Source organism: Triticum dicoccoides, chromosome 7A, assembly GCF_002162155.2.
Source record: "Triticum dicoccoides isolate Atlit2015 ecotype Zavitan chromosome 7A, WEW_v2.0, whole genome shotgun sequence".
Classification (NCBI taxonomy): domain Eukaryota; kingdom Viridiplantae; phylum Streptophyta; class Magnoliopsida; order Poales; family Poaceae; genus Triticum; species Triticum dicoccoides.
Window position 1 is genome coordinate 637,318,291 of NC_041392.1, and position 10,519 is coordinate 637,328,809.

Here is a 10,519-nt window from a genome sequence, read left to right on the forward strand (position 1 = left end):
AAAGTAATTCAGTTCTGGTTCTGAATATTCTGTAGGCTCAAATGCTAATCAAAAAAAGAAGCGAAGATGGTACCCAGACCATCAAAAGCAAGAAATTTATGCTATGCTATTAGAGCGGACAAATCAAGGCGTACTAAACCAAGGGGTGGTTGACGAGGTGGCAGAGCTTTGTCAAGTTAATTACCGGACTGTTCAAAACATATGGTCGAGAGGCAAGAAAGCCGGTGGTATTCATGGAGTAGCAAACAAAAGGGTGAAAACTTGTGGCCGCAAGAAGATACCGTTTGATTCAGATGCCATAAAAAAGATTGAATTGAGCAAAAGAACTACGCTCAAAGATCTTGCTAATGAGCTTCAAATGGCGAAGACAACTTTATGGAGAAGGTTGAAGGAGGGCAGACTGAAGCGCCATACAAATTCAATTAAATCCACATTGACTGATGACAACAAGGTGGGTCGGATTCGGTTTTGTTTATCCATGTTGGATGAGCTAAGTGTGCCTGAAGAACCCAGATTTAAAGGCATGTACAATGTCATTCACATTGATGAGAAGTGGTTCTACCGCACTAAAGGTACCCAGAACTACTACTTGGCACCTGATGAAGAAGAACCCTATCGCAGCACACAGAGCAAGGGATTTATCGAGAAAGTGATGTTCTTGGCAGCAGTAGCAAGGCCTCGTTATGATGATCATGGTGTCATGACTTTTGATGGCAAGATTGGAATTTGGCCGTTCACATATCAGGACTTTGCAAAGAGGCGTAGCCCTTACCGAGAGAGGGGGGAAGAGGTAACCAAGGTTTTGCCGTCGGTGACGAAGGATGTCAGTAGAGATTATATGGTGAACAAGCTGCTACCTGCCATCAAGGCTTTGTGGCCGGCTTCGGAACGCGGACGCATAATATACATTCCGCAAGATAATGCAAAGACCCATATTGCTGTGAATGACAGTGTGTTTTGTGCAGCGGCACAGGCGGATGGATGGGATATTAGGCTTACATGTCAGCCACCGAACTCACCTGATTTGAACATTCTTGACTTAGGATTCTTTGCTGCACTTCAGGCTCTTTTTGAGAAGATGTCCCCTGGTAAAATTGCTGATATTGTTGCAAAGGTGCAAAAAGCATATGACACCTACCCGGCTGAGAGAAGCAACCGTATTTTTCTTACCCTTCAGTCATGCATGTGCGAGGTACTGAAGCAGAAAGGAGGTAACCGGTACAAGGTTCCGCACATGAGGAAGTCATTTCTGGCGGCACTCGAAATGCTTCCGGACGTAGTACCCTGCGATGCTGATGTTGTAATTGCTGCTATTGAAGCCCTTCCAGATGCTTGATGTACTTCTTGTGGCTTGTTATCAGTAATAATCTTAGCAACTTCGTTACTTATACAGTCATGAATTTAAACATACTCGTACTGTACTTGTAGCCTTATTCATAATCTCAGTGAACTTGTTCTTTGTTTTCTGATGCTTATTACTCCATGCCATCAAGTAATCTTAAAAGAACTTGTTGTTAATTTTTTTGGTGATTTTTATTACTCCATGACTTCGACTTATCTATTGCTTTGAGAGTAGAACATTGCAAGTAACAGTAACCAACAAAATGAGCTTCATTCATGCCAAAGTATGATGTCACTTAACAAACTCATGCAATAAAAAAAAGACTTTGGGCACATTGACAATTTATGAAATCACACCAAATATTTAGTGCTAAGCGGAGAGTAGTTGCGTCACTGATTATGTGGTTATTTCTTCATCATCTTTGGATCATACGATGTCATCAAGGACTTCAGTATGAAATGCCTATATGATTCCATTCCTGGGGGTACCGAGTCCGGCATTGAATCTGGGGCATAAAATCGTTCCACACCCACTTCACTTGCTCTGGCAGCTTGCATTGCTTCAAACTCTGAATCGATGGTCTCGGCATCGCTATCGACCTCATCATTCTTGATGGCCTTGTCATCTACCACGTTGCTCTTATCATTCTCCTCGCCATATTGGTGCTCCCCTTGATCAACGCCTCCAGTTGTGTCACTAAAAGTTAGAACAAGGCATGTCATACTAGTACATGTACAGATATGATGGATAAGAGCAAATGTATAAGTGGGACTAACCAAAAATCGGTGATGTTATTTGACATGACAGATATTCCGTACATACGGCAAAGGACAGTGCGCCGAGCATTGCTTGACATGGCATGCTTGAAGAGGCCGATGCGGCGTATGGTTCGGACACCACGCAGTTCACGACCTCGTTGACGGTGGCGATTCCGGCCTTGGAAGAAGTTACAGACCGGATGTCGAGCAGCATGTGTGCGCAATAACCCGCCTTGTTGGACATTGCCGTTGTCGGACGTGGCCACATCATGCAAAATCTGGTCGGCGAGCTTCACGTCGGACAACAGAGGCGACGAGTCCTCGGCGAGACACCGGCTGTGGTCTTGCACCTTACTAAACAGGCCCAAGGACTCGTCCGTTTCTTCCACCTAACTGAACAGTTCCATAGCGGGATCATCCTCTTGGCTAAAAACATGTAGCAACTAGTTGAACCTATCTTCCTCTAGCGTGAACGGATCCATGGTGGAAGAGAAAAGGCGTCCGTTCAGAAGTTTTGTTCGTGTGATGCTTTCTGTTCTCAGGAAAAGGCTTAGATCAGGTAGAGAAAATTGTTCTATACGCTCTCAAAGAGGAAACAATAAAATAATGGGATTGCATGGGACGGGAGGATATACATTTTCCTAATTAATGATGGTTCGCTTTTTTTCCCAACAAAACGCATTAAGTGCTTGGCTTGATTTTAGCATCAGGAGGATAGCTACCATGTATGTCGGCCGTGGAGGGGTAAAAGAGGGATTAAGTGAGATTACAACAAATACACCTTACATTGTGAAATTTCTGTAAAAAAAAATGCACCTTAGATAAAGGAACGGAGGGAGTACTACATGATCACCTCCCCTCGAGGATAGAGGTAGTTAAGCGGCACGGACCTGGTGATGGTGTATGCCCTCTCTGTGCGGTATCAGAGACCGGCACACATATCCTCTTCTCATGTACCGCGACGAGCGTACTTTGGACGTACGCCCGCGAGGCATTGGGGCCTGAATGGGAGGCCCTAAATCTCGCGGAGTTTCTCCAACATAGAGCTTTACAGCCGTCGCGTCATCGCCGCCTATTTTGGCTTATTTTTGCAGCGATGTCGTGGACTCTTTGGACAACTAAGAATAAGATGGTGATAGAGAAGGTTTTTCCGAGAAAGGCGTCTGACTCCTTTAAATTCCTTACTTTTCTGCAGCACTGGCACCCGCTCTCGAGGCAACATGATCGCGACCGACTTGGCTTGATGATGGATGCGCTTCTGGCTTCGGCACGTCGACTATCATCCTCGTAGTGCCGCTACGCGGCCGCCACTAGGTGTTTTTTTCTATTTCTTTTATGCTTTCTTGAGCTTGATTGTACTGTGGCCACAGATGTTGTATGTTGAAGGCTGTTGGATCCCTTCCATGCATTCCTTCCCAGTCCCTGGTTCGGCTTTGGATCTTGTCGGATCCACCTCCGGTGTGTTCTGGTGAAACAGATCGGTGTCTGAGGGAAACCTTGGTCGCCTTGGCTGGCCGGCAGCAGCGACGCCGCCTTTTGTCGTCGCTTTCCTCCTTGGAAGTGCTGCTGAGGACACCATCTCTCCACTCCGACCCATGTCGGGTGAAAGCCCAAGATTCGATGCGGATCAGGCGTCGGCGGCGCCCCGTGCACCGTAACCTTCCTGGAGGCGGTGCCAAGGACGTTAGGAACGGATGGGAGGGTCTGCAGGTGAGGGGTGGGGGTGTGCTGTCTCCCTTTCGGTGGAGCGGTGTTTCTTTCTGCATATTCTTGGCGGCGGCTCTTGGCGGCATGGAGCAGCGGAGGCTTGGTGTCAGATGTGTGGTGACGGACACGCACAGGAGGTCGACGCTGTCTGGCGTCGTGGTGGCGTCGGCGGCAGCGAGACCGGGCAAGGCCGGTGCAGCAGTACAACTCTGAAGATGGATAGGTGGCAGGTGGCTGTGGTGGCCTCATACCCGACATGTGTCCTGGTTGAGGAGCACGCTGGACTGGTGGATGCCCATACCCGGCAGGCGTCCTGGTTGGGACCTCAGGTCTTAGATGTTATGTTTGGCTGCGAGGTCTGTTTGGTATTAGACCCAGACCATCAGCGTCCCTTCATCAGCTAGATAGGAGTAATGACAAAGGTTGCTGAGATGGTGACTTTGGTCTTACTGTTGTATGACTTTATAAGGACTTGTGTTGATAATTAATAAATTGGCTGTATGCATCATCTAGATGCAGAGGCTGGGATATTCCTCCTTTTCTAAAAAAATGTCGAGGGCTGTTGAACTTGAATTGTATGGACCGTTGCTTTATTTATAAAACGGAACGAGAGCATATTTGGAGTTGTGTCCAAAGTCATAGTATCTCTACTTTAACCAAATTTATAGAAAAATGTATTGACATTCACAATGCCAAATCAATATTGTTAGATTCATCCTGAAATGTAATTTGGTAGTGTATACATATTTAATATTGTAGATGTTGATATTTTTAAATATAAACATGATCAAATTTTGTAAAGTTTGACTTGACAAAAATTTAATACGTAAAGTAAAAAGGACGGGATAGAGTACTACTGTCTACTACTAGCCAAGACCTAGTTGCCACGAAAGTTGTCCGTTCATCCATCCATGACCCCGAAATAAATACATGCGTCCAGCATGAGCTAGCCATCGCCCCCACTCCACCCGGGATTAAAAGCCGCGCCATGCATAGCTGGTGGTTTTGCTGTTTCTGCACCGCTCTACTCCTCCTCCTCCCACCTGCCTTGCCACCGAATTAAATTCCTCCTGGCTTCCAGCCAGCAGATCGATAGCAGGAACCAAACAAAAACCAATCAGCCGGAGAAAAGAATGACCCGAGAGAAAACGTTGCCGTCTCGCCGAGATTAGATTAATCCCAGCAACCAAAAAAGCGAGCGTTCACACTAACTGATCGGCATGCCGCCGGCGGGGCATGTGCACAACCACTGATGTAATAATACCATATGTTTTCTTGGGTCATTCTTATCTCATGCCATGTGTACCATTGTGCCAGTTGAATACAAAACTGAAAAGAGAAAAAAAGCACTATCATGCTAACATAATCGCTCGTTTAGCAAGTTGATGTAGCATAAGCGTTGTGCTGATGCTGAAAGCAAAAAAATACCTTTTCCTTTACACGGATGCTGATAGCAACCTGCGTGGGGCGCAGCGCCTACACAATCTAGCGAGCAGCGGGGGAGCTGTCAGAGGCCACCGAAGCGTCGCTGTCGGCCGGGGCCCACGCGGCAGAAATAATGTGACGAGAGGGAGCGAGCGGTTCATTATACGAGCACGGGGGGAATTGGATGGGAATGGAAAAGGAGGGAGATTTTTTGTTTCCGCCCTGCCAGGTGGCCTAATTTAACCCTCCCCCCCGCTCCAGTGTGCGCTCGCTGCCCATCATGCATAGTTGTGTCCTCGTTGTGGTATAGCCATCCGACCCTGTTCGTGCCCGGACACGCGCAGAGCTCAGCCAGCGGCAGCAGTGCAGCGCAGCGCCATCGCCGTTGATGGAGGGCGGGCGTCCGACCTCCGTGCTTCTCTTGCTGGTGCTGCTGGCGGCGCCGCTCGTGGTGGCGTCGGCTGGCCCCTCGTCGCCGGCGGCGTTCCTGGAGGACGACGTGGTCCTCGGCGCCGTGGCGAGGCTGGGCAAGGGCGCCAACGCCAGCGGGCGGGGCGGCCCCATCTGCGACAACGTCGACGTCGCCATCTCCGCCGTCGTCGGCGGGTCGTCGCGCGAGCGCGGCGCGTCCGGGTGGAAGGAGGAGATCGCGGGGCTGGCGGGGCGGCCGGAGATGGCGGCGTGGCTGCGGCGGGTGCGGCGCCGGATCCACGAGCGGCCCGAGCTGGCGTACGAGGAGGTGGAGACGAGCCGGCTGGTCCGCGAGGAGCTGGACGGCATGGGCGTCGGCTTCCGGTACCCGCTGGCGCGCACCGGCGTCGTCGCCACCATCGGCACCGGCCGGCCGCCCGTCGTCGCGCTCCGGGCCGACATGGACGCGCTGCCCATCCAGGTACGTACAAGTAACTGCCGCCGCTGCGTGAACAGACACGTGTTCTTATCTCGCGCACGTGCGCCTTTTGCAGCCTCTCAGTGCCCATAACAAACGATCGAGCCCAGCATGCTACTAGGTTCCAGAGTTTCTTAGATTTCTCATCATCGTTATTGCATACTCCTACTCCGTTTGTTTTCTGTTCAAGCTGTTTATCTTGTGGCCACTTGGTTAATGGGGTGGTGGAGGATAGATGCACCACCAATGCATTGTCATTCCCCACTAGAAAAAAATGACCAGTTTTCTTCAAGTTCGGGCCTTCTTTCACCATTGAACTCATATTTTTAACTTGTGGTTGCTGGGTGAATGATTGCACTAAGATAGAAGAGAAACAACAAAACAGAAAGGAGTGGCCTCTGCAGGAACACGCGGCCTGTGGACGTTGCCCGCGAGCAGTCTCGATCCATCGATCGAGTTCATCGGAAGCGTCTGCTTGTTTTCATCTGAAACCAGAAAGATGACAGATGGGTTTTTGAAAAGATTCTCCTCGTTCCGGTGCCCGAAACGGCACCCGCCGTTGGTGAGGCCCTTGGACGCGCGGATCCCGGTTGCCATGCGAAACCCCCGTCTTTCTGAGTGCCCCGAACGGGCAGTTTTTTTTCACGCCAAAAAGCCACAGACTTTTCATCGCCTTTCGTCTCCCTCCCTCTCTCTCTCCGGGATCCCCTGTTGTTCTCGTTCGACTCCAACCAAACTTGCTTCGTTTGACACGTTGTTTGATTGCAGGAGGCGGTGGAGTGGGAGCACAAGAGCAAGAACCCCGGGAAGATGCACGCGTGCGGCCACGACGCGCACGTCGCCATGCTGCTCGGCGCCGCCAGCATCCTCAAGGCCCGCGAGCGCCACCTCAAGGTAATCTCTCTCAACTGAATTCCCATCAGTGTCTGCTAGCTAGCACGCTGAACTTCACCTTCGAGTGGCTACGATGGTCTCTATAGCTGTCTGTAGGTTGTAGCCGGGCGTCCCTCCCGTCTGCCCGCACGCCACCATTGCCGTGCAAGGGACTCTGGCCATGTCCCTCTGCCACACTGGCTGCGTGCTAGCTCTAGCTGTGCCGATGTGATTTTGCAATGCGTGCGGTTTGGGCGTACTACGCACTAGGTTTGCTTTGCGAGAGAAGATCGAAAGGCGCGTGCTTAGCCGAAAATCATGTCATAAGACCGTCGTGAGCCAGGCACGCGGCCGCCCGCCCGGCGTAAAGTGCTAAAGCTGTCGCGGCGGCGTCAGGACACGAGCCGTCCGGGACAAACATTCGGCGACCCTCTGCTTTGCCCGAGCTTCCTCTTCACGTGTGCCCTCGCTACTGAGTACAGTGGGATTATTTATTTATTTTTTAAGAATGATTAGCAACTAGGATTTGCAAGCGTTTAAGACGTGATCGCCGCCGTCTAGGCTGGAAAAAGTCGCCATGGTTGGTGCGGATATATGCTCGCGGTCATTCATCCGTCTCGTTGCGCCAAGGACAGAATTTGTTCGGCTTGATTAACTGCATTTTCTCAATGTAATGCGATGCTGGTGGTACAACATTCCTTCAGTTTGGTTCACTGCTTTCGGGAGGTGGATCGGATGCCCCGTGTTCGACGGAATGCCTGGTCATCATGTAGGTTATTATAGCATAAGACTCGTGCAAACTTTTAAGGGTGGTGTGCGGAAGCAAAACTTACACTATGATCATAATCTTTTCTGAATTATTGTCATTTACCACCACTTCAGCAGTGACTGCAATCAAAGGGTTTCAAGTCTGTGGGCACGCGTGGTCATGTCGATGTCAAATTCCTGTCGCCGTCTTCATCAAACCTGTCCTTGTTACACCAGCCGCTGCTACTCTGTAAACATGTGGGAACCAAGACCTGCAGTTAGCATAGGGTCCAAATTAATAGTGTATTTTATATTCAGAAGAGAAAAACATACTAATGAAATTCAGAAATACAGTCGAATGAGAAACTTAAATTGTACTTTCATCTAAAACTTAAATTGTACTCCGTGGCACTTGGTTATGTGCAGGGTACGGTGAAGCTGCTGTTCCAGCCGGCGGAGGAGTCCGGCGCGGGCGCGAAGCGGATGATCGAGGACGGCGCGCTGGAGGGCGTGGAGGCCATCTTCGCCGTCCATGTGTCGCACCAGCACCCGACGTCCGTGGTCGGCTCCCGGACGGGGCCGCTGCTCGCCGGCTGCGGCTTCTTCAAGGCCCAGATACTCGCCCGCCGCGCCGGCGCCGACCCGGTCCTGGCCGCCTCGTCCACCATCATCAGCCTGCAGAGCCTCGTGTCTCGGGAGGCGGACCCGCTGGACTCGCAGGTGGTGTCCGTCGCCATGGTCAACGGCAGCTTCAGCCACGGCGGCGACCAGGCGGCGCCGTTGGTGCTAGGCGGCACGTTCCGGGCCTTCTCGAACGCGAGCTTCTACACGCTGCGGCGGCGGATCGAGGAGGTGATGACGCTGCAGCCGCGGGTGCACGGCTGCGAGGCCTCCGTCGACTTCTTCGAGAACCAGAGCTTCTACCCGCCGACGGTGAACCACCCGCGCATGTACGCCCACGTCAAGGCGACGGCGCGCGCGCTCCTGGGCGAGGGAGGCTACCGCGACGTGCCGCCGATGATGGGCGCCGAGGACTTCTCCTTCTACTCCCAGGCCGTCCCCGCCGGGTTCTACTACGTGGGCGTGCGCAACGAGACGCTCGGGTCCGTGCACACGGGCCACTCGCCCTACTTCATGATCGACGAGGACGTGCTCCCCACCGGCGCCGCAGTCCACGCCGCCGTCGCCGAGAGGTACCTCGCCGGCGGCGCCGAGCAGCACTCCGACCAGCGTTCGCCGGAACAGGAGCTGTGAACTCGTGATCGACCGACCGGGTCCGGCTCTGTTGGAACTGATCGATCGACCGGCGTTGCGGCTGTGGGCTGAGATCCGCGAGGGCGCCGGGATCGACCACGTCTCGTGCGCGCGGAAACGTACTGTTGTGGTTTTTCGGCCGATCACACCGTGGTCTGGGCAGTTGTTTTTCTCCGTGCTCGTGTTGGCGTTTTTTTTTTTTGAGGGTTTGTGTTGGCGTTGTTCATACGCGGTCTCAGTTTGGTTCCTGGGGTTTGTGGCCGTGACGCGACGGCGGGAAAACATCCATACCTGCGATGAGTAATTCGGAACAGAGGGAGCACGTAACTTGGCCACCGTCTTTTGGCCCTGACACATGGAGATATCCTAGACCTGGAGATTGAGAAGTACTGCCAAATATGTGTGTGTTTAAGGGCAATGCATCTCTATTTCTAATGAAGAAGTTGGTAGCCTAGTACGGATTATTTTTTCTGGTTTTTATCCGTCACCTTCATCACCTTCACCAACTGGTTTTTCTCCTTCTCATTAAAAAAATCAAATCCTATTGAAAGAGATATCTTGTTTCGTGCTTACTTTGGCAGGTTCTGATTCATTTCAATCACGTAAAATAAAATAGGTAATTAAGAATTCAAAACTCGCACCATATATTTGAAATTACCTTCCTAAAATATAGGTGTAATATTTTCCTCGATAACCTTCCAAAACAAAATGAGATATTTCTCAATAACAAATCATTAATCCTGCGGACTATGTCATTATTATTACTAGTAGACTGCCCGTGCGTTGCCACGGGCATTTGAAAATTTATATTGATTGCATGTAAAATTTTACATACATAGAAAGATAGGCAATAACAAATAAAAAAGTAATTGGAATCTAATTCGCTTGCAATGTACTTCGATAAAAAATTGTAATTCGACCCTATACACCTGATGCACAAAATAAAGAAGGTGGTACACAAACATTGAACTCTTTATTCTGCAATGCATTACAAATGATAATAACACTCGAATGCCTTTTTTAGTTCTTAAAATCGATTGCATCATGAAAGCATGTGCATTGTTATTATCCATTAATTAAAATCAACACATAAGGAAACGCTGCTGCTCCGTTTTGCATAAAAATTGTCAAGCATGCTTGCAACACTAACACAAACATCTATGAAAAATTTCAGATTGTTTTAAAATTCTACTTTTTTTTGAGCCAAAACGCCTCCCCGCATAGTAGACCGTGTTAGGTAGAATCATGAGCGAGTGAATCTCTGTTGTAAATTTCATTATAGACCATGCATACATATTATCTGCCTGTACAATTAGGGCGGATCATGTGATAGTTTTCACTATTGGAATTGCCGAGTAGAATTTCTTGGGAACTCAGTAAAGCCAAATAAACTCAGCCATGCGTTTGCCGAGTTCCATCCTTGGTAGAGGGACTGTTGGCCAAATAAGCCGCGGTCATGGGTCGGACACCTCGGGCGCATGTGTGGGTGCGCGCTGGGCCTGTCGGGTCCGCTGTGTAGGTCTG

At 50.3% G+C, this 10,519-nt stretch overlaps 1 protein-coding gene across 1 annotated transcript; it reads left to right on the plus strand.

The window, feature by feature from the left end:
* Window positions 1-5,443: 5,443 nt before the first annotated feature.
* On the plus strand, window positions 5,444-9,482 carry LOC119330583 (IAA-amino acid hydrolase ILR1-like 6). The gene is made up of 3 exons (XM_037603697.1): window positions 5,444-6,124; window positions 6,890-7,015; window positions 8,168-9,482. The coding sequence occupies exons 1-3, from the start codon at window positions 5,621-5,623 to the stop codon at window positions 8,993-8,995; spliced, it is 1,458 nt and encodes a 485-aa protein (XP_037459594.1). The 5' UTR covers window positions 5,444-5,620; the 3' UTR covers window positions 8,996-9,482.
* Window positions 9,483-10,519: the final 1,037 nt, after the last annotated feature.